This window comes from Zootoca vivipara, chromosome 6, assembly GCF_965207765.1.
Source record: "Zootoca vivipara chromosome 6, rZooViv2.hap1.1, whole genome shotgun sequence".
Classification (NCBI taxonomy): Eukaryota; Metazoa; Chordata; class Lepidosauria; order Squamata; family Lacertidae; genus Zootoca; species Zootoca vivipara.
The window spans coordinates 90667282-90691987 of NC_142589.1; the positions used below are offsets into that span (position 1 = coordinate 90667282).

General features: G+C 45.8%; 1 protein-coding gene across 3 annotated transcripts in view; it reads left to right on the forward strand.

Annotated features, from left to right (window-relative positions):
- Positions 1 to 24706, forward strand: part of CERS4 (ceramide synthase 4) — a 108878-nt gene that overhangs the window by 57929 nt on the left and 26243 nt on the right. For all 3 annotated transcript variants that reach the window (XM_035117930.3, XM_035117929.3, XM_088673017.1), the window contains exon 2: positions 18674 to 18847. In XM_035117930.3, coding sequence (XP_034973821.1) covers positions 18675 to 18847 — 173 coding nt within the window. In that variant the 5' untranslated portion in view covers position 18674. The remainder of the gene's footprint in view (positions 1 to 18673; positions 18848 to 24706) is intronic.

Below are 24706 nucleotides of genomic sequence, written 5' to 3' on the forward strand. Positions count from 1 at the left end.
GAATGTATATGCCAGCCAAGTTGGTGCGGCCCCCAGAAAGTTGCCCAAAGCAGAATGCGGCCCTCGACGTCCCATTCCTGTTTTTATTATTTTATTACTGCTACTGCTACTATTTCAAATCTTTTTAATTGGAAACTTCACAAATGTTAACATAAATGACTTTATCCATTGACTTCCGAACCTCTCCTTCCATGGTTTCCATATTTACCCTTTTCACATTTGTTTTAAGCTATTAATCTTAACAACTAACTCCGTTGCTCATATTTCAAGTCCAGCTCGCATTTTCGCATTCCCTATACAGTAGTAGTTCTTTAAATACTCAGTAACAGGTCTCCAGTCCTCAATTATTATTTTGGGGGGCATTTTGGTCTCCAATCTTTGCTGTTAATCTTGCCAGTTCCTCGTACTCCATTGTTCTCAAAAGCCATTCTTCTTTTGTTTTAAACCTCTCCTTCTTTCCATCTTTGGGCATACAGTGTGTGTGTGTGTATTAATCAACTCTTTTGATACATCATTATCTAGAATATTATTATTATTATTATTATTATTATTATTATTATTATTATTATTACCTTGCAGGGAGTCTCAGTTTTGAACCGTTTACTTGTGGGTAGAAACGTAGCTCTCTCTGCGCAAGTGGTCCCAGCGGTCTTGTAGGCAGTGTTGTTCGGTGGTTAGAATAAGCAGGCTTTTGAAAAGTTCTGCCTGCCATCTTGATTCAAAATGGCACCCGAGTGTTGGAGGAAACCTGTTGCTCATCCTTGTGGGCCGTTGCGCAAATCATTACCCAAAATGCACCGCAAGCAAGCAACTTTCTAAAATATAGTTAGGCTGACATGCACATTTCGCTCTTCTGTTTTTAATTAAAGGTATTTACGTGCTTTTATTGTGTGTTTATTGTGCAAACCGCCCTGGGATTGAGGGTGCTGTATTAACAATAATTAAAGTAATATTTAACAGGATAATTACAGGCTCCAGAAGGCCTCATAAATTTGGTCATATGCCTTCTTGGCCTGGCTATTGGTTCTTAGGTGCAATTCTGCACACCGCAGCTTAAGAAGGATGTTGGCAAGCTGGAACATGTGCAGAGGAGAGCAACCCAAATGATCAAGGGTCTGGAAACTAAGCCTGATGAGGAACGGTTGAAGGAGCTGGGGATGTTTAGCCTGGAAAAGAGGAGACTGAGAGGAGATAGGATAGCCATCTTCAAATACAGTGGACGCTCGGGTTGCGAACGTGATCCGTGCGGGAAGCACGTTCGCAACCCGCGTCTGCGTGTCTGTGCATGCATGGGTCATGATTCGGCGCTTCTGCGCATGCGCAAAGTGCGGTTTAGCGCTTCTGCACACACACTGAAACCCAGAAGTAACCCATTCCGGTACTTCCGGGTTCGGCGTGGAGTGCAACCCGAAAAGACGCGACCTGAAGCAGCTGTAACCCGAGGTATGACTGTGTCACATGGAAGATGGAGCAAGCTTGTTTTCTCCTGCTTTGGAGAAAACAAGGGCTTCAAGTCGCAAGACAGGAGATTCCAACTAAATATCAGGAAGAACTTACTGACAGTAAGAGCCGTCCAGCAGTGGAACGGTCTCCCTAGGGAGGTGGTGGACTCTCCTTCCTTGGAGGTTTTTAAGCAGAAGCTGGACAGCTGTCTGTCATGGATGCTTTAGTTGAGATTCCTGCATTGCAGGGGGTTGGACTAGATGACCCTCGGGGTCCCTTCCAACTCTTAAAATTCTATGATTTGTACATTGTTATCTGGGCTTTTCCCCATTCCTGCCTGGAGATCCCAGGGATTCAGCTTGTCCAAAGCTGTTTCTCTCAGCCGCGGTGCCTTTCTCTCTAACTGCAGCACAACTAATAATAATAATAATAATAATAATAATAATAATAATAATAAATTTATACCCTGCCCATCTGGCTGAGTTTCCCCAGCCACTCTGGGAGGCTTCCAACAGAATACAGTGGCACCTTGGTTCTCAAACTTAACCTGTTCCGGAAGTATTAAATAGTGAGTAGATGACACAGCGATTCTTCAAGAAGCTCTTTATTTGGAAGCTGGAACAGAACTGAACTGCATTGCCGAGCTGGCCTGCTTTTATAGAGGCTGGCTCAAACAATGTATCAAACATGATTCAAAGTTCCCTCCTAAAGTTCCCTCCTAAAACAACTGTCAAGGACCTGAGGGAAAACTATATACAGTGGTGCCTCGCTAGACGAATTTAATTCGTTCCACGGGTCAATTCGTATAACGAAAAATTTGTCTAGCGAATCCCATAGGAATGCATTGAATTTTTTTTCTTTCTTTGCCCATAGGAATGCATTAATTGAATTTCAATGCATTCCTATGGGAAACCGCGATTCGCTAGACAAATTTTTCGTAAAATTAATTCGCCTTGCGAGGCAACCTGCGCTCGAAAAATCTCCTCGTTAAGCGAAAAATTCGCCTTACAGGGCATTCGTCCAGCGAGGCACCACTGTACACTAATACAAAAGAGGAAGTCGGTTCCAAAACCAAAGCGTTCCCAAACCAAGGCGCGCTTTCCCATAGAAAGTCATGCAAAACGGATTAATCCGTTCCAGACCTTTAAAAAACCCTAAAACAGCAATTTAACATGTCCTGTGTCCAGGGCAGCTGTTTATCAGTTCCATCTGGTATGCAGGCTGAGACCCTACCTGCCTGCAGACTGTCTCGCCAGAGTGGTACATGCTCTAGTTATCTCCCGCTTGGACTACTGCAATGTGCTCTACATGGGGCTACCTTTGAAGGTGACTCGGAAACGACAACTAATCCAGAATGCGGCAGCTAGACTGGGGACTGGGAGCGGCCGCCAAAACCACATAACACCGGTCTTGAAAGACCTACATTGGCTCCCAGTACGTTTCCGAGCACAGTTCAGAGTGTTGGTGCTGACCTTGAAAGCCCTAAATGGTCTCGGTCCAGTATACCTGAAGGAGCGTCACCACCCCCATCATTCTGCCTGGACACTGAGGTCCAGCTCCGAGGGCCTTCTGGCGGTTCCCTCGTTGCGAAAAGCCAAGTTGCAGGGAACCAGGCAGAGGGCCTTCTCGGTGGTGGCACCCACCCTGTGGAACGCCCTCCCATCAGATGTCAAAGAGAAAAACAGCTACCAGATTTTTAGAAGACATCTGAAGACAGCCCTGTTTAGGGAGGCTTTTAATGTTTAATTGATTATTTTATTTCATTTTTCTGTTGTGAGCCGCCCAGAGTGGCTGGGGAAACCCAGGCAGATGGGCGGGGTATAAATAAATTATTATTATTATTATTATTATTATTATTATTATTATTATTATTATTATGGATTTTACTATCTAACGAGGCCATTGATCCATAAAATGAAAGCAATCAACAATGTACTGCAGCCACACAATCAATCCATCAGTAGCCGAACTGGGTTTCACACAGTCACAAAAACAACACAAAAAAAGAGCCACAAAAACAAAACCGCAAAAATAAAAAACAAAAACAGACAGACCTCAGCGTAACACTCAAAACGGAGCACGTTCGGCTTCCGAAAATTTTTCAGAAACTGGAAGGCTTCCTTCTGGGTTTGCAGTGTTTGGATACCAAGTTGTTTTGAGTAACAAGGCATTTGAGAACCAAGGTACCACGATAAAACATCAAACATTAAAAACTTCCCTAAACAGGGTTGCCTACAATTTGGAAGTGGTTTGCATGTAGTCTGCCAGACTAGGGCATCCATCTCCGGTCCTCGATTCCTGGCAGCAAGTTACCCCAGTTCCCAAAGTCCAAGCCCGGTGAGAGAAAGAAAAGGCCCCTGGCCTGAAACCAAATCCCCTTTTGGGTGCCCCCCACCACAACCCCTCGGAAGCATCAAATAGCTCTTTGCATTCATCAAACGGCGAGATGACCTTTCGCAGGAGCCGAGAGCACCCGAGTCCACCATAACCGCCGGCAAAGGGCTTTGTGTGCATGTGTGTCGTCTAACAGTTTCGTTTCTATAGCAACCGGCTCCCCAGGATTTCCCTGGAAACGCCAGAGAGGCGCTTGGGCCCGTCGACCAGGCCGGATTTATTTATTTTCAAGCGAATCGGGAGAATTCAGATGAGAGCGATTTTGCCACTGGTGGGCCCATCCATAAGGTGATACTGGGCCATCCTTGTTCTTATTCTGATCACTGTTTTATTCAAAGAATTTCAGTTCTAGAAAATAAAGTGATGAAAGATCTTGTATGATAGATAGAGAAGCTATAACCAGTTGCATTTCCAGACGTTATTATCTCCAGGCACGGTCAAACTCGGCCCTCCAGATGTTTTGGGACTACAGTTCCCATCATCCCTGACCACCGGTCCTGTTAGCTAGGGATGATGGGAGTTGTAGTCCCAAAACATCTGGTTTGGCCATGCCTGATCTAGACGTATGAGTGATATTATTGTCCTAATACATATGTTGTTGTCGTTTAGTCGTTTAGTTGTGTCCGACTCTTCGTGGCCCCATGGACCGTAGCACGCCAGGCCCTCCTGTCTTCCACTGCCTCCGGCGGTTTGGTCAAACTCATGTTGTTAGCTTTGAGAACACTGTCCAACCATCTCGTCCTCTGTCGTCCCCTTCTCCTTGTGCCCTCCATCTTTCCCAACATCAGGGTCTTTTCCAGAGAGACTTCTCTTCTCATGAGCTGGCCAAAGTATTGGAGCCTCAGCTTCAGGATCTGTCCTTCCAGTGAGCACTCAGGGCTGATTTCCTTCAGAATGGATAGGTTTGATCTTCTAGCAGTCTATGGGACTCTCAAGAGTCTCCTCCAGCACCATAATACATATACTGTATTATTATTAGTGACCTACAGCATTCTGCATAAACCCTTTCCAAATGTCAATATCGTGTTGCAAAAATTGGCGAGAGCCAATTATTTTTTAAAAAAACCTTTAAAATCATAGAAAGCCCCAAAAAACCTCAACAACTTTGACAACAACAAAAAAATGTGACAGCAACTTTGTCCAGGTTTTCACTAAAGGTCTAAAGGTGGGGGGGAAAAAATCTGGCTTGCTTTGAGGGAAGATGCGCACTAGGAACTTCGGTGATTCATAGCTCAGCCTTCTAGTGACTAGCCTTTGCCGAGAAGTAGAAACTGATAATAGGAAATATTTGACACATGCTGGTATAAAAACAAGCCTAGAGCTGGCTGGAGTCTACATATAGTTAGTTGCGAGTTGCACCCTTCCCCTAGCTAATTGCTTAAGCTTTTGCGAAAGCGTGGAATACGCAGAAACATTCCAACTAGGTACACAGTGGGAAGTGCCGTTGATAGAGAATTGTTGCTGTCGATTTATCTATGCTTTGGCATCCTCAACAATACAGTGTGGTGTGTGTGTGTTGTTGAAACCAGGATGAGGAAAGTGGAGGATTAGCTGTTGCCTGCAATGAGTAAATGGACCTGCCAGTTCTGGAGAGATTATCACGGAGCTGGCTGCGTATGTGTGGGTGTTTTGGGGGTGGGAAGCAGTGGGGCTGTGCCTCGCTGGTGACTCAGACATATTCAAGGAGTGGCTAAACCTGACGGCTGTGCTCTCTGCCCAGTGCCGGATTTACGTGTAAGCTAAACAAGCTATAGTGTTTTTACATGAGTAGTATGTGTGCTTTTAATTTCGTGACTGCTGTCACCATCTGCAGTGATCAAGGAGCCCGAGAAAGTAAAATCTCTCACTGCCTCCATTTCTTCCCCTTCTATTTGCCAGGAGGTGATGGGACCAGTGGCCATGATCTTGGTTTTTTTTTTTATGTTGAGCTTCAGACCATATTTTGCGCTCTCCTCTTTCACCCTCATTAAAAGGTTCCTTTAATTCCTCCTCACTTTCTGCCATCAAGGTTGTGTCATTTGCATATCTGAGGTTGTTGATATTTCTTCCGGCAATCTTAATTCCGGCTTGGGATTCATCTAGTCCAGCCTTTCGCATGATGAATTCTGCATATAAGTTAAATAAGCAGGGAGACAATATACAACTTTGTCGTACTCCTTTCCCAATTTTGAACCAATCAGTTGTTCCATATCCAGTTCTAACTGTAGCTTCTTGTCCCACATAGAGATTTCTCAGGAGACATGAGGTGATCAGGCACTCCCATTTCTTTAAGAAATTGCCAAAGTTTGCTGTGGTCGACACAGTCAAAGGCTTTTGCATAGTCAATGAAGCAGAAGTAGATGTTTTTCTGGAACTCTCTAGCTTTCTCCATAATCCAAACCTAGACAGCATCTTAAAAAGCAGAGACATCACCTTGCCGACAAAGGTCTGTATAGTTAAAGCTATGGTTTTCCAAGTCGTGATGTATGGAAGTGAGAGCTGGACCATAAAGAAGGCTGATCGCCGAAGAATTGATGCTTTTGAATTCTGGTGCTGGAGGAGACTCTTGAGAGTCCCAGGGACTGCAAGAAGATCAAACCTATCCATTCTGAAGGAAATCAGCCCTGAGTGCTCACTGGAAGGACAGATCCTGAAGCTGAGGCTCCAATACTTTGGCCACCTCATGAGAAGAGAAGACTCCCTGGAAAAGACCCTGATGTTGGGAAAGATGGAGGGCACTAGGAGAAGGGGACGACAGAGGACGAGATGGTTGGACAGTGTTCTCGAAGCTACGAACATGAGTTTGACCAAACTGCGGGAGGCAGTGGAAGACAGGAGTGCCTGGCATGCTCTGGTCCAGGGGTTCCCAACAAAATTTTCTCGAGGACCCATCATCGAGCCGCTATTGTGACAAGGACCCCCATTAATTCCTAATCCTAAAATTAAAAAGTGAGAGCCAAATTAAGAGTCTTTTTATATTTTATATTTATACGTTTTTTAAAGTTCTTCCTCTTTATCTGTAGGCCTTTGTCGTTTTAACGAACCACTTTTTAACCAACGGTCCATTTTTAACTACGCGAACTGTAGCTTCCGCGAAAAACAACGCTTTGTTTACAAACACTACTGTTTTGCAAAGAGGCAGCGCGTGCCAGGGAGGAGGGAGGGGAATGGAGAAGACAGGGTACCTGCGCAGTAGTGCACAAATGAAGCCGACGCGCGCAAAGCATCTTGGGGAGGTGAGCGTTAGTAGAATGCGCGTGCTGCCTCTTTGCAAAACAGTAGTGTTTGTAAAGCACCACCTAACGGCATACAGCAGAACTACTGCCTCTATCTAATTCTAGTTTTGCGCTAGACTCTGCTCATGCAGGAAGCGGCCAAAACAAAAAATCTGTTATCATACGAAATATATTTAATATATTTTTTATTCTAATAGCATCTTGCGGACCCCTCTGGCATAGCTCGCGGACCCCTGGGGGTCCCCGGACAACCTGTTGGGAACCACTGCTCTGGTCCATGGGGTCATGAAGAGTCGGACACGACTAAACGACTAAACAACAAAAACAACAACAATGTGTGCTTTTATTTAAAACTATCTGGGCCTGCACGCGTTGCTGTGCGTTAGTCTGTCAAATGGAGGGTAATAGTCCCCCTTCAGATCCCCCTGAGCCTCAGAGTCCCCCTGTTTTTACAGGATCTCGTGGCGGAGGCGGGGTTTGTGGGTGTGGCGCATTGTTGTGGGTAATCCCTGTGACTGTCCCCACCGTGTCCCAATCCATGATCTATTCTGTTTGTTCCCACCCCCCTCTCCGTGACCGGCGTATCTCATGACGTTTTGAAGGATGGTATTTATTTTTGTCTTGTGGTTATTTGCTGGGGGATTTTTTTTGGGAGGGGGTAGTGGTGAAGGTGGGATGTAAGAAGTTGGTGAGGGTGGGGTTTGTGGGTGTGGCGTAGACTCCATGGGGAGAGAGGGGGTGTAGGAGGAGGAGCTGAGGGAATAACGCCACTTGAGGGCGCTGTTTTAGTTTGTGGAAAAGCAGGTCTGTACCAGCACAGGTAAGAATCATAGAATCATAGAATCATAGAGTTGGAAGAGACCACAAGGGCCATCCAGTCCAACCCCCTGCCAAGCAGGAAACACCATCAAAGCATTCCTGACAAATGGCTGTCAAGCCTCTGCTTAAAGACCTCCAAAGAAGGAGACTCCACCACACTCCTTGGCAGCAAATTCCACTGCCGAACAGCTCTTACTGTCAGGAAGTTCTTCCTAATGTTTAGGTGGAATTTTCTTTCTTGTAGTTTGAATCCGTTGCTCCGTGTCCGCTTCTCTGAAGCAGCAGAAAACAACCTTTCTCCCTCCTCTATATGACATCCTTTTATATATTTGAACATGGTTATCATATCACCCCTTAACCTTCTCTTCTCCAGGCTAAACATACCCAGCTCCCTAAGCCGTTCCTCATAAGGCATCGTTTCCAGGCCTTTGACCATTTTGGTTGCCCTCTTCTGGACACGTTCCAGCTTATCAGTATCCTTCTTGAACTGTGGTGCCCAGAACTGGACACAGTACTCCAGGTGAGGTCTGACCAGAGCAGAATACAGTGGTACTATTACTTCCCTTGATCTAGATGCTATACTCCTATTGATGCAGCCCAGAATTGCATTGGCTTTTTTAGCTGCTGCATCACACTGCTGACTCATGTCAAGTTTGTGGTCTACCAAGACTCCTAGATCCTTTTCACATGTACTGCTCTCAAGCCAGGTGTCTCCCATCCTGTATTTGTGCCTTTCATTTTTTTTGCCCAAGTGTAGTACTTTACATTTCTCCTTGTTAAAATTCATCTTGTTTGCTTTGGCCCAGTTGTCTAATCTGTTAAGGTCATTCTGAAGTGTGATCCTGTCCTCTGGGGTGTTAGCCACCCCTCCCAATTTGGTGTCATCTGCAAACTTGCTCAGGATGCCCTCAAGCCCATCATCCAAGTCATTGATAAAGATGTTGAACAAGACTGGGCCCAAGACAGAACCCTGTGGCACCCCACTAGTCACTACTCTCCAGGATGAGGAGGAGCCATTGATGAGCACCCTTTGGGTTCGGTCAGTAAGCCAGTTACAAATCCACTGAATGGTAGCATTGTCTAGCCCACATTTTACCAGCTTCTTTACAAGAATATCATGGGGCACCTTGTCAAAGGCCTTGCTGAAATCAAGATAGGCTACATCCACAGCGTTCCCTTCATCTACCAGGCTTGTAATTCTGTCAAAAAATGAGATCAGATTAGTCTGACATGACTTATTTTTCAGGAACCCATGCTGACTTTTAGTGATCACAGAGTTTCTTTCTAGGTGCTCACAGACTGATGTGAGGCATCCGAGGTTCTGCGAAAACTCGGGAAGTGGCATGGATCGTTGTGTCCAAATTTCAGGGGGATCGGTCAAGCGGTTACCGAGAAAAGTGGAGCCCACATTTTCACCATTTATACATTTATAGATAGATAGATAGATAGATAGATAGATAGATAGATAGATAGATAGATAGATAGATAAATGGCAAATAACAACAGTAATAAGCAAAACAGACATCCGCATTCTGCAACTCTTGATAGCTCACGTGGTAACCCCAAGGTGGGTTCAATTCCCTGTATGGGACAGAGCTCTGCATATTCTTGCATTGCAAGGGGTTGGGCTGGATGACCCCAAGGGTCCCCTTCCGACTCGATGATTATATATTTTTATTTATTTTCCATTTAATATTATATACACATCATCATTATCTGCTTTACCACTTCGACTTCCTTCCCTCCCATGGCTTTCAGAATTAACCTTTATATCATTGCATTTTGTACGTTTTCCAATTCTAATGACACTCATTATAAAATGGCTCAAAATCTAAATAAATATAGAAAGGCAGACAATTTCTCATTACAAGTCTTCAGACAACCCCGCTAGTGATGTTAATTGCTTGCAATAACTTTTCTAATATCGTATAAATTTACTCCTTTAGTCCTTTTGGAATACTTGATTGTGCTGGTTTTGGATTTCCCCCGTCAGCTTTGACAGTTCCGCAAAGTCCATCATTTTCATCTGCCGTTCTTCTTTCGTTGGTACCTCTTTTTGTTTCCATTTTTTTGGCTAAAAGAATTCTTGCCGCAGTTGTTGCGTACATAAACATATCTTTTATCTTCCCTTGGTATCTCTTCACCCACTATACCCAGTGAAAAGGCTTCTGCTTTTTTGACAAAAGTATTTTTGAACATTTTCTTTATACAGTGGTACCTCGGTTTATGAACACAATTGGTTCCGGAAGTCTGTTCATAAACTGAAGCGTTCATAAACTGAAGCGAACTTTCCCATTGAAAGTAATGGAAAGTGGATTAATCCGTTCCAGACGGGTCCACGGAGTACTTAAACTGAAGTGTTCATAAACTGAAGCATGGGTGTAATTGGTTCCAGAAGTCTGTTCATAAACTGAAGCGTTCATAAACTGAAGTGAACTTTCCCATTGGAAGTAATGGAAAGTGAATTAATCCGTTCCAGATGGGTCCACGGCGTTTGTAAACTGAAAATTCATAAACCGAGGTGTTCGTAAACTGAGGTTCCACTGTATACCATTTCCCAGAAAGCCTTTGCCTCTTTACAAGTCCACCACATAGGGTAAAAGATACCTTCCCTTTCTTTACATTTCCAGCACTCATTAGTCTTGTACAGTAGTACCTCTGTTTGCAAACGGGATCCGTTCCGGAGCCCCATTCACAACCTGAGCAGTGCACAACCTGAAGTGCCGAATCTGCGCATGCGCGGGACGTCATTTGGCGCTTCTGCGCATGCGCGAATCGCCGAACCTGGAAGTAACCCGTTCTGGTACTTCCGGGTTTGGCGCATTTGTATCCCGTGATGTGCGCCACCCGCAGTGAACGTAACCAGAGGTATGACTGTACATTTTAGCCAATTTAACTGGTGTTAAGTACCACCTGTACATCATTTTCATAACATTTTCTTTAAGTGCACTGCATGCAGTAAAATCGGTTTATGAACACCTCGGTTTACGAATTTTCAGTTTACGAACTCCACGGACCCATCTGGAACGGATTAATTCACTCTCCATTACTTTCAATGGGAAAGTTCACTTCAGTTTATGAACGCTTCAGTTTAAGTACTCCGCGGACTGTCTGGAACAGATTAATCCACTTTCCATTGCTTTCGATGGGAAAGTTCGCTTCAGTTTATGAACAGACTTCCGGAACCAATTGTGTTCATAAACCGAGGTACCACTGTACCTTCCTTCCACAACCTTCCCCAGGATTCTAACTGAATATTATATCCAAAAAAATTTAGCCCACCAACTCGATGATTCTAAGGCAACCTTCTGCAGAAGCACTTTTTGCTCCTAGCCCCACCCTGGGCCTGGGAGAGGTCCCCCGATCTAAATGACCCCAGCTGGGAAGAGGATGTCGAAGGAGGTGGATCTTTGGGCAGATTTTTCCCCTGACTCTCCGTCCTTTTGGTTCTCTCCTTTGCAAACCTCTCCTCCTTCCCAGACAGTGAGTGCAGCAGCCTTTTCTACCCGCAGGCCCTGCGGACGAGGCTAGAATTTATAGTGGCGAGGGAGCAAAGAGGGAATCTGGCTGGCTGCCCCGACTAGTTGCTCTCCTTCTCTCGGTGACAAAGGAAAGCTGAAGGGAGGGAGGGCCAGGGCCCGCTTCTTTGCTGCAAACAGTTTCTAGCACACAGATCCGTTTCCATGCAAACGCCAAAGGTTCGGGGCAGGCTAAAAAAGCCAGTGCAATTCTGGGCTGCATCAATAGGAGTATAGCATCTAGATCTAGGGAAGTAATAGTACCACTGTATTCTGCTCTGGTCAGACCTCACCTGGAGTACTGTGTCCAGTTCTGGGCACCACAGTTCAAGAAGGATACTGACAAGCTGGAATGTGTCCAAAGGAGGGCAACCAAAATGGTCAAAGGCATGGAAACGATGCCTTATGAGGAACGGCTTAGGGAGCTGGGCATGTTTAGCCTGGAGAAGAGAAGGTTAAGGGGTGATATGATAGCCATGTTCAAATATATAAAAGGATGTCATATAGAGGAGGGTGAAAGGTTGTTTTCTACTGCTCCAGAGAAGCGGACACGGAGCAATGGATTCAAACTACAAGAAAGAAGCTTCCACCTAAACATTAGGAAGAACTTCCTGACAGTAAGATCTGTTCGGCAGTGGAATTTGCTGCCAAGGAGTGTGGTGGAGTCTCCTTCTTTGGAGGTCTTTAAGCAGAGGCTTGACAGGCATATGTCAAGAATGCTTTGATGGTGTTTCCTGCTTGGCAGGGGGTTGGACTGGATGGCCCTCGTGGTCTCTTCCAACTCTATGATTGTATGATTCTAGGTTTTTTCCCAGCTGAACATGTTTACAAAAGAAAAATCGACCCCGCTTCTGGTGCTCAGAAGATGAGCCCTGTCTGTGAGGTTCACCAATTTCAATTCACTTTAAATTTGAGTACCGCCTTTCTGGGCTACGATATACAAGGCAGTTGACAAGCTGAAGGAACCACAAAACACACAGCAAAGATCACAACCTAATAATACGAGAAAAGTCGCGATAACTTTATAATTAAAAACCTAGATCAACTAAAGCAATATTCAATAATCCGTTCGAATGTAATAGTAAACAATAAAATTAAACCAGCAAATAATAATTCAACAGTTTACACTTAACAATTACAGTAAAGAATCACTAAACTATGATTGATAAAGATAACATGAAGTCACAATGCATAAAATACCGTGAAACGTGCAAAAAAAACCCCAACATGCTAGACGGATCAAATTGAGAAACAAGGACACTCAACTTGCAAAATTGTTTTTTTTTTTAAAAAAATATCCCTGAACTCCTGAAATCCCTGAAATGAAGGAGGCTTGTGTCCTTTAAGAAGACACAGCGCTTGATTGCTTGACGTGTTCATGCAAATCTGAGCAACCTTCCCTTATATTTCTGAATTTGGCATTTGTATGGAAGAAGGCATTGCAATAAGTTGGAGAAGTGAGGATTTCAAAGGCCGCCTGTTTCCCCCCCGGTTTGTGCGCTTTTTGGATGCAAGAGTATTCGGTTCCCCTTTAAACGTGAACTGCATCCAATTTTTCTCCTCCGGCCTAATTCATTAGATGTGTGCACTGGAACTTTAGCAAGCAGGTGGCTAAGAAATGAAATTATGGGGTGCTCATGAGAAGCAAAGATTACGGTATTGTCTGTGACAAATGGAGTTAAAAGTATGTCAAACAGGCACATATCTTTGGCAATTTAATGGGCTGTTACCTAACTCATTGTGCCTCACACATTTGTATCTCATAGGCCGATCAGGGTAGCCGAACCCCAAAAAGATTGGGTTGCCTTCTCTGATCCAGCACCTTTTTGCCTTGGCAAGGGGTACGCAAGCATAAACGCACAAACATTTATATCAGGGTCTTGGGTTCGAGTTCCACTCTGGGCAAGAGATTCCTGCATAGAAAGGGTTGGACTAGTTGACTCTTGGGGTCCCTTCCAACTCTACAATTCTATGATATTGGAGCCAGAAAAAAATTGGGAATGTGGACGTCCCCAAAGTGAGAGATGGGCTGTCAAAGTGCTGCAGAGTGCCAAAGATTTCAGACCTTCCATTAAAAACTTCCCTAAACAGGGCTGCCTTCAGATGTCTTCTAAAAGTCGGGTAGTTGTTTATTTCATTGACATCTTGCGGGAGGGCGTTCCACAGGGCGGGTGCCACCACCGAGAAGGCCCTCTGCCTGGTTCCCTGCAACCTTGCTTCTCACAGGGAGGGAACCGCCAGAAGACCCTCGGAGCTGGACCTCAGTGTCCAGGCTGAATGATGGAGGTGGAGACGCTCCGTCAGGTCTACTGGGCCGAGGCCGTTTAGGGCTTCAAAGGTCAGCACCAACACTTTGAATTGTGCCCAGAAACGTCCTGGGAGCCAATGTAGGTCTTTCAGTACTGGTGTTATATAGTCTCAGCGGCCACACCCAGTCACCAGTCGAGCTGCCGCCCCGGTTTCTGATTTGATCTCAGAATGTCCCCCTTTTCCTTAGGGAAACATCGGAGAAATGTTGGGAGCGTGTGGAATAGGATGCCCCTATTTTCATCAGAGAAGTGTTGGCAGGAATGTCTCTGCTTTTATTGGAGAAATGTCGGAGGGGATGGAATAGGATGTCCTCATTTTCATCGGAGAAACATCGGAGGGTGTTTTGATCGCAAGCGGGAGAAAAGGAAGCAAGTCCTGTACGCACATGGCCTTGCGTCAACCCATGCTCTCTGCCGAGTTCCAAAATAACCCTGGAAATTTGGAGGGAGGCCAGATGCGATGACTCAAGGCTCGGAAATGCAACTCAAAGGGAGACATGCTAGGGACTTGATCCCTCCCCCATTCATGGAGATCAGCCTTCGCTGAGCTTTCGTGGCCCTGCCATCCACCCACTCACCCTTGCTGGCTGAATCACAACCGCAGGGGAAATGTCAGGGGGTTGTGACGAGAAAAGCTTTGCTTTCCCATCGGTGCTAGAATGGCACCGCTTGAGAGGAGCCTCGCGGACTGTCCTGCATTTTTGCATGAGTCGCTGGGCTGGGCGTTCCTTCTGAATGGAAGCCAGTCAGGCTATGGTTGCCTCTCATGCGTCTTCTTCCATCTTCTTTGGCGATCCCTCGTAGCCAAGTTAGATTGTCTTCCATGAACGGTTTTTAAAGTGAGTCCGTAAGGGACTGTGGAGGCCAATTCTGGTTCCACACGTCCTTCCACAGTGGGGACATAGGTTCCCAGGCGGGAGTTGATCCCGGTGAGGGTTTGCCAAGCATGCCTTCCTCTTAGCGCGTTTCTCCCTTTCGTCCTGAGTTCGAGCGTCTTCAAAGCCCATGACACCTTTGGTAAAGGCTGTTCTCCAATTGGAGCACTCGCAGGCCAGTGTTTCCCAGTTGTCGGTGTTCATTTATTTAGATTTGTCTGAAGAGAGTCTTTAAACCTCTTTTCTTGACCACCAGCATTACGCTTTCCATTTTTAAGTTCGGAATAGAGTAGTTGCTTTGGAAGACGATCATCAGACATCCGAACAACATGGCCAGTTCAACGAAGTTGATGTTGAAGAATCATTGCTTCGACACTGGTGATCTTTGCTTCTTCCAGTACACTGGCATTCCCAAGTGATGTGTAAAAATTTTCGGAGACACCGTTGATAGAGTTGTATTTTGAGGAGTTTGAGATTGCGTTTATAAGTGGTCCATGTTTCACAAGCATGCAGTAAGGTTGGTGGTACAATAGCTTTGTAAACAAGCATTTTGGTTTCCCTGCGAATGTACGGCCAACCTCCTTTGTAGAAGCATATGGCTGTCTCCTCATTGCTGTTCCAAGAGGGATGGATCCTGCTGACGAAACAAAGCAGGGTTATCCACTCCACCCATTAGGGCTGGATATTGATATATCCAGCACATTTTTTCAACCGGGTTCCACTTTCTAAAAGAACAAGGGAAGCAATCATGGCACCTCTTTTTCCAGAAAAAGATATCGTCCAAAACCGGTTTGAAGTCTGTATTATGAGATCGGTTCCATCTCTGCAAATTGTCCACCGTTTGCAGCGCAGGAAAGCAAACTACAGCCGTACCTTGGTTCGCAAATGTAATCGGTTCCCAGAAGTCCATTCGACTTCCGAAAACATTCGAAAACCGAGGCGCGGCTTCCGATGGGTTGCAGGAGCTTCCTGCACTCAAACAGAAGCCGCGTCAAGACGTTCTGCTTCCAAAAAACGTTCGGAAACCGGAACACTTTCGGCATTCGGGAGCCAAAACGTATGAGTAACAAGGCATTCGAGAACCAAAGTATGACTAAATAAAAAAATTCCTTCCAGCAGCACCTTAGAGACCAACTAAGTTTGTTATTGGTATGAGCTTTTGTGGGCATGCACACTTCTTCAGATACCTTTGATTCGTAGCCTGTAGCATGCACATGAAAGCTCATCCCAATAACAAAGTTAGTTGGTCTCTAAGGTGCTACTGGAAGGATTTTGTTTTGTTTTGTTTTGTTTTGTTTTGACTATGGCAGACCAACACGGCTACCTACCTGTATCAAGGTACGACTGTACGTACTGTACTATATTTTATTTTTTGTGTGTGGGGGGAGTGTTAAGAGATATTCTCTTCCGCGAGTGGAAGTGAATGTAGCCGGCATTCATCCTTTTTACCACCCCATTGATGATAAACGGAAACTTTTACTACCTCGAGGATGGTAACCTGAAACAACACCAAGGTCTCACGTTCGATCTCGGTGTGGGACCGCTGCCTATTCCTGCATTGCAGGGGTTTGGATTAAATGATCCTCAGGGTCCCTTTCAGTTCTGTAATTCTGCGATTCCATGATTCTTTTCCCAAGCCTTACTAGCAACCATTCTCCAGAGTTCCTCATGAGTCGCTGCAGAGCCAAGCGCTCCCGAGTCTCTGTTGCAGTCTCCGTATGAAATGTTGTTTGTTGTTTCTTCCTTTGCGTGCATTGCGACGCGCATTGCGAACACGTTCGCTGCCGTCCGGAAGCCAGCTTGCAGTTATAATTGCATTTAATACCCACAGGTGGGGCCGAGAGAAAAGGTCTCTGCCTTAGTTTTGTTTTTAAAGGAATGGCATTCAAATTTTTAAATCTCCTGTTACAGGAGCTGGGCTTGTATACAAACAGCCTGCGGTTAAGTAAAGAACAAAGCTATTTTTTGCTATTTCAAATTATCAAGTGGGGTTTGGGGGGCGGGTGAAGATAAGGAATACAGTAGCCTTTCCGCAAGGGGTTGGAAAGAGAGAGAAAGATGCATGTCTAGACAGAAGCAGTTTATCCATTGAAGTTGGACTGAGGGATGCTTCTCTGAACACCAAACCTGAATTTTGCAGTTCTGGATTTCCTGATCTCGTTCCAATGCTGTTAAAATCTTCCATCGTTCCTCACCTTCTCCCGAGGGAGACCGTTCCACTACTGAATGGCTCTTACCGCCATTCTTAAATCACCAGAGTTTTTCTCCTTTCTCGTAACTCATATCCCTTGGTTTCACTCCTACCTACCAGGGTCTTGTTCCATCTTCCCAAAATTTGGGAACCCCCTCCCAACATGTGCCAAACTGTTGCGGTTGTTTTGCAGCGGAAACCCTCCGCTTTGCAGCACCCCACAAACTGAGCAATTGGTACTCAAGCCTCATAGCTATCACCCCAAACCCCAACATGGTCCGATTTGCTCCAAAACAGGGTCAAAGTGCGGCAACAGTTTTGCAGCCCAAACCAGACATACAGTGGTACCTTGGTTCCCAAAATTCCTTGGTTCTCAAACACCTTGGTTCCTGGAAGTAAGTGTTCTGGTTCCCGAATGTTTTTCGGAAACCAAACGTCCAATGCAGCTGTCGGCTATTGTTTCCAGGGCGCCTGAACCAATCACAAGCCGCGCCTTGGTTTCCGAGCATTTCGGAAGTGAAATGGACTTCCAGAACGTATTAAGTTTGGCTTTTTTGTTTTGCTATTTGTTTTGTGTTTTTGTTTTTGAGGCTTTTTCAGTTCATTTGTTTTTGTGACTGTGTGCAACCCAGTTCAGCTACTGATTGATTGATTGATTGATTGTGTGACTGCGGAAATGGATAAAAGCCCCCCATCCAAACAATGACTATCATCAGTGCAGATAAGAAAAAATAATAATTTTAATTTTTATCATCTACAATACTGTCTTATTTATTTTACAGAACATTACATTGATTATTGCTTTCATTTTATGGATCCATGGTCCCGTTAGATAGTAAAATTCATGTTCAATTGCTGTTTTAGGGGTTGTTTTTAAAAGTCTGGAACCTGATTAATCCGTTTTGCGTTGCTTTCTATGGGAAAGCGCGCCTTGGTTTTGGAACTCTTTGGTTTTGGAACGGACTTCCAGATCGGATTAAGTTTAAGAACCAAGGTACCACTGTATGTGAAAGTATTTACTTTCAAGTTTCCCAAAGGGGTGGAGATACAGGTGAAACTCGGAAATAATACTAATACTAATAATAATAATAATAATAATAATAATAATAATAATTTATTTATACCCTGCCCATCTGGCTGGGTTTCCCCAGAATATCGTCGAAAAGTGAATTTATTTCAGTAATGCAACTTAAAAGGTGAAACCAATATATGAGACAGATGCATGACATGCAAAGCAAGATATGTCAAGCCTTTATTTGTTGTAATTGTAATTATTTGTCATTAGGCAGGTCGATTATAAATAGAAAGTAATTAATGAAATGTAATAGCGATGTTCATTTTTGTTTATTTTCGTATTATTGTAACTGTGTGATTACTGTGGAATTCCCAAAAGAAAGCATTTGGAAAAATAAAAGAGAAGTAAGTCGCAATACTGAAATAAATGCACTTTTCGACGATCTTCAAATTTTTCCGAGTTTCACTTGTATGCCCTGAAGGCGTTCGGGAAATATATTGAGCTCCTCCTCCCTCTGTAAAGATAAGCAGTGAACTTTGTGGCCAAATGGGGAGTTGAAACCTGCTCTCCCAGATCTAACACTCTAACCCAGGGGTTCCCAAACTAAGGTCCGTGGGGCCGGATGCGGCCCAATCGCCTTCTCAATCCGGCCTTCGGACGGTCCAGGAATCAGCGTGTTTTTACATGGGTAGTGTGTGTCCTTTCATTTAAAATGCACCTCTGGGTTATTTGTGGGGCATAGGAATTCGTTCATATTTTTCCTCTTCAAAATATAGTCCGGCCCCCTGCTGAAAAGGTTTGCTGATTCCCTGCTCTAACCACTACACCACGCTGCCTCGCCACATATTTTCCCCGTTGCCTCCCTCTCACCTCGTCCTCTTTTTCCCTCTCCAGGATGGTGCTACCAGTGACCGAATGGATTTGGCGCCACGAATACTGGCTCCCTCCAGGGATCACTTGGGAGGATATGAAGGAGACGGAAGAGATCAGTTACCCTCAGCCCCGCCACCTCTTGCTGAGCCTGCCCTTGGCCCTCCTGCTCGTGGTGATCCGCTTCTTCTTCGAAAGGTATGTTAAATCGATGCAAGCTCTGACAAGCCTCCATGTTCAGGGGTAGCCTACCTCTAAATATTGGTGGTGGGAAATTGTTGCCTTTGCACCTTGTTTGTGGCACCCAGCTGAAGGTCACTGGGGGGGGGGGGAAAGGTCCCTGAATCATTTTATTAGGATAAAAAAGGTAAAGGACCCCTGACAGTTAAGTCCGGTTGTGAACGACTCTGGAGTTACGGCGCTCATCTCACTCTATTGGCCGAGGGAGCCGGCGTTTGTCCTCAGACAGTTTTTCCGGGTCAGGTGGCCAGCAGGACTAAACCGCTTCTGGCGAAACCAGAGCAGCGCACGGAAACACTGTTTACCTTCCCGCCGTCGCAGTACCTATTTATCTACTTGCACTATGACACGCTTTCAAACTGCTAGGTTGGCAGGAGCAGGGACTGAGCAATGGGAGCTCACCCCGTCATGAGGATTCGAACCGCCGACCTTCTGATCTAATAATCATAATTTATTATTTATACCCCGCCCATCTGGCTGGGTTTCCCCAGCCACTCTGGGGCAGCTTCCAGCAAAATATTAAAATGCAATGATTCATCAGATACTAAAAGCTTCCCTAAACAGGGCTGCCTTCAGGTGTCTTCTAAAAGTCAGATAGTTGTTTATTTCCTTGACATCTGATGGGAGAGCGTTCCATGGCGGGTGCCACCACTGAGAAGGCCCTCTGCCTGGTTCCCTGCAACCTCACTTCTTGCAGGGAAGGAGCCGCCAGAAGACCCTTGGAGCTGGACCTCAGTGTCTGGGCTGAACGATGGGGGTGGAGACACTCCTTCAGGTATACTGGGCTGAGGCCGTTTAGGGCTTTCAAGGTCAGCACCAACACTTTGAATTGGAAACGTACTGGGAGCCAATGTAGGTCTTTCAGGACTGGTGTTATATGGTCTTGGTGGCCACTCCCATTCCCCAGTCTAGCTGCCGCATTCTGGATTAGTTGCAGTTTCCGGGTCACCTTCCAAGGTAGCCCCACGTAGAGCGCATTGCAGTAGTCCAAGCAGGAGATAACCAGAGCATGCACCACTCTGGCCAGACAGTCTGTGGGCAGGGGGGGTCTCAGCCGGCGTACCAGATGGAGCCGTCCTGGACACAGAATTGACCTGCGGCTCCATGGACAGCAGTGAGTCCAAAACGAGCCCCAGGCTGGTCCTTCTCCCTTTCGTCCTGAGTTTCAGTGTCTTCAAAGCCCATGACACCTTTGGCTGTTCTCCAACTGGAGCACTCGCAGGTCAGTGTTTCCCAGTTGTCGGTGTTTATACTACATTTTAAAAAAGATTTGCCTTGCCTTTCAACCTCTTTTGTTGACCGCCACCATTGCGCTTTCCATTTTTAAGTTCGGAATAGAGTAGTTGCTTTGGAAGACGATAACCAGGCATCCGCACAATATGACCGGTGTAATGAAGTTGACGTTAAAGAATCATTGCTTCGACGTGGGTGATCTTTGCTTCTTCCAATTCAAATATTATAAGCGTCCTGAAAGAACAGCTGCCTTCAAATGTCTATGAAAAATTATATACAGTAGTTGTGGAACTCTTTGACATCCGATGGGAGGGCATTCCGCAGGGCGGGTGCCACTTCCAAAAACGCCTTCTAGCCTTGCCCCCTGTGCTTTCACTGTATCGTCTACACCAGGCATGTCCAGCTCCCAAGCGACTGCCATCTACTCCCGGTATTTTAAAAAATGGCAGCGATCTTCCCATTGTCATTGCCAAGAGTTGTTGGGGTTTTTTAGAAGGGAGAGACCAAAGTTGTTCAGCTTTTTTTTGGGGGGGGAGATCGACCCATGATCAATCACAGACACCCCCGCGATCGATGTTTTGCTTCTGAAGGCCGGCATCAAGGCCTCTGACAGATCCCCAGAACACCCCTGGTTTTCTCTCAAGAGTTTGCAAAAGGTGAAATTCTGGCTTTTGTGGGCATCCGGATTCAAAAGTGATGTTCCCGGGGACTGAAGAACCTTTGGAGCTAAAGTTTGGTTAACTGCCAGCATTCCTAAACATTCCTGGCATATGCGAGGTCGTTCCACAGCTTGCTATCCGTGACTTCCGCAAGGCACGGGTAGCCAAGCGTTCCCGAACTGTTTATCTCCAAGCAATCCCCTGGAAGCCTGGAGGATTGGGGTACACTGTTCTGCACCCCAATGAAACTTACCCAGTCACCCACACTTGGTGATGACTTTCCATGGCATGTTTAAGCTGGGATGTTTAAGCCTCTGTTGCAGAGCTGTCTCACCCAAACTAAGTCTCCTAAAGCAAAATATACTAATAGTAATAGTAATAGTAATAATTTTATTTTTTATACCCGGCTCATCTGTCTGGGTTGCCACAGCCACTCTCAGCGGCTTCAAACACATATAAACACAAAATAAAACATCAAACGCTAAAAACAGTACTAGAAGGTTTAGTTTGGTCAGAATCAAGTATACCTTGAACGCCTTAGCAGTTCAACGTTTTGGCTCCCAAACGCTGCAAACCCGGAGGTGAGTGTTCTGGTTTGCGAATGCTCTTTGGAACCCGAACATCCGACGGGGCTTCCACGGCTTACAATTGGATGCAGGAAGCTCCTGCAGCCAATCAGAAGCCATGCCTTGGAAGTCAAACGTTTGGGAAGTCAAATGAACTTCCGGAACGGATTCCGTTTGGCTTCCAAGATATGACTGTACATGAATTTTGGTAGATGAGCCACCATAGCTGTTAGAGGGCCGTGAAAATTTGTGTCCGGGGATTTTTAGACTCGTTTACCTATATACTATCTGAAACAAAGGGGCACATAGGTTGCCGGATGTGAAATATATTGGTATTATGTTCAGCTCTCCTACCCAAATATTCTGGATTAGATGTCATTTCCGAGTCACCTTCAAAGGTAGACCCATGTACAGCACATTGCAGTAGTCCAAGCGGGAGATAACCAAAGCATGCACCACTCTGGCCAGACAGTCTTTGGGCAGGGAGGGTCTCATCCTGCGTACCAGATGGAGCTGGTAGGCAGCTGCCCTGGACACAGAACTGACCTGCGCCTCCATGGACAGCTGTGAGTTCAAAATGACTCCCAGGCTGCACACCTGGTCCTTCAGGGGCACAGTTACCCCATTCAGGACCAGGGAGTCCTCCACACCTGCCCGCCCCTTGTCCCCCAAAAACAGTCCTTCTGTTTTGTCATGATTCAACCTCAATCTGTTAGCTGCCATCCATCCTCCAACCGCCTCCAGATACTCACATAAAAGATTCCTCTGTGCTTTTTAGCATCCATTCATCCATTTCTCATGCTTCTATTTAAGCCAGCCTTTTACCTCAGAATCAAGAGGACTAGAAACTTACTTAATCACTTGGGGAAACAGCTATCTCATTTGGTAGAGTATTCATGTTGCATGCCGAAGTTCCCATCCATCCTCCAACCACCTCCAGACACTCACACGGGACCCTCACCGCCTTCACTGGTTCCGATTTAAAGGAGAGGTAGAGCTGGGTACCATCCGCATACTGGCGAACACCCAGCCCAAACCTCCAACAGTCCTTACACATAGATACTAATTAAACACCACAAATCCCTATCGAGGTGCAGATGAAGGCTGTCTTATCTCCCAATTAAAAGATACAAGTCCTAATTAAATCCTAATATTACTAAACATTTAATACCATAGATCAGGCACGTCTGCTCCCAAGATACTGCGATCTACTCCCAGTGTATAAAAAAGGCAGTGATCTATCCGTTGTCATTTGAGGGAGGAGGCGCGTGCGTGGTGTGTGTGTGTGGAAAGAGTTGTTGAACTTTTTATTGGGGTTTCTTGCTTGCAAAACTCTGCTCACCCTAAGCTCTAGCGCTGACAATCGCACGCACCTCTGCCGCCGCTGCCAGGAAAGAAAAGATTGCCAACATGCCACGCATCCAAATATAGGTCCCACGATCGACCACAATCGACAGCAATCACCCCGGGATCTGCCTGTTGATTGCGGTTGACCGCCGGGACCTGTCTGCCTGTGTGATGCAGCAGCTAAAAAAGCCAATGCAATTCTGGGCTGCATCAATAGGAGTATAGCATCTAGATCAAGGGAAGTAATAGTACCACTGTATTCTGCTCTGGTCAGACCTCACCTGGACTACTGTGTCCAGTTCTGGGCACCACAGTTCAAGAAGGATACTGACAAGCTGGAACGTGTCCAGAGGAGGGCAACCAAAATGGTCAAAGGCCTGGAAACGATGCCTTATGAGGAACGGCTTAGGGAGCTGGGTATGTTTAGCCTGGAGAAGAGAAGGTTAAGGGGTGATATGATAACCATGTTCAAATATATGAAAGGATGTCATATGGAGGAGGGAGAAAGGTTGTTTTCTGCTGCTCCAGAGAAGCGGACACGGAGCAATGGATTCAAGCTACAAGAAAGAAGATTCCACCTAAACATTAGGAAGAACTTCCTGACAGTAAGAGCTGTTCGGCAGTGGAATTTGCTACCAAGGAGTGTGGTGGAGTCTCCTTCTTTAGAGGTCTTTAAGCAGAGGCTTGACAGGCATATGTCAAGAATGCTTTGATGGTGTTTCCTGCTTGGCAGGGGGTTGGACTGGATGGCCCTTGTGGTCTCTTCCAACTCTATGATTCTATGATCTATTGCACCATGGGTCAGCAAATGTTTTCAGCAGGGGGCCAGTCCACTGTCCCTCAGACCTTGTGGGGGGCTGGACTATGCTTTGGGGGGGGGGGGGAGAACGAATTCCTATGCCCCACAAATAACCCAGAGATGCATTTTAAATAAAAAGACACATTCTACTCATGTAAAAACACACTGATTCCCCGACTGTCTGTGGGCCGGATTTAGAAGGCGATAGGGCCGGATCTGGCCCCCGGGCCTCAGTTTGCCTACCATGTATTACACCATCTTTTTAAACAGGGAAGCTCAGAAAAGGACATCACGAACGGGGCAAGGAGATTTTGTCTCAAGCGTCCATCTTTGCAGAATTGCATTTCCCGGCGCCTAAGCTCCTGGCAGCTTTCTTTCCGGGAGAAGATCCCCCCCCCCCCAGAAAACCCTTCGCGAGTAACTCGGTGCAACGCATTGTTTCCGTAAAACTCGGCAGGCAATAAAAAGATCGTCCCAAAGCCCTATGAAAACCAAGCAGCACCTCTCAGAACCTCGCCTCCGCCTCCAGCAAAAGCCCATAAAATGATTCCCAGTGTTTACGCAGCCCCACGCTCTCTCCTGGGAACCAAATACAACTCGCAACAGAATGGCAGCTTCAAAAAAGGTGCCCATTTGTGCCACAGCACTTCGGATTTCTCAGCAAGGCCCCCTTTCCCTGTAGCATAGAATCATAAAATCGTTGGAAAGGTATCTTCTACCACATGTGGTGGACTTGTAAAGAGGTAAAGGCTTCCTGGAAAATGGTATTGTTGTTTAGTCGTTTAGTCGTGTCCGACTCTTCGTGACCCCATGGACCATGGCACGCCAGGCACTCCTGTCTTGCACTGCCTCCCGCAGTTTGGTCAAACTCATGTTCGTAGCTTTGAGAACACTGTCCAACCATCTTGTCCTCTGTCGTCCCCTTCTCCTAGTGCCCTCAATCTTTCCCAACATCAGGGTCTTTTCCAAGGATTCTTCTCTTCTCATGAGGTGGCCATATATTGGAGCCTCAGCTCCAGGATCTGTCCTTCCAGTGAGCATTCAGGGCTGATTTCCTTAAGAATGGATAGGTTTGATCTTCTAGCAGTCCATGGGACTCTCAAGAGTCTCCTCCAGCACCATAATTCAAAAGCATCAATTCTTCGGCGATCAGCCTTCTTTATGGTCCAGCTCTCACTTCCATACATCACTACTGGGAAAACCATAGCTTGAA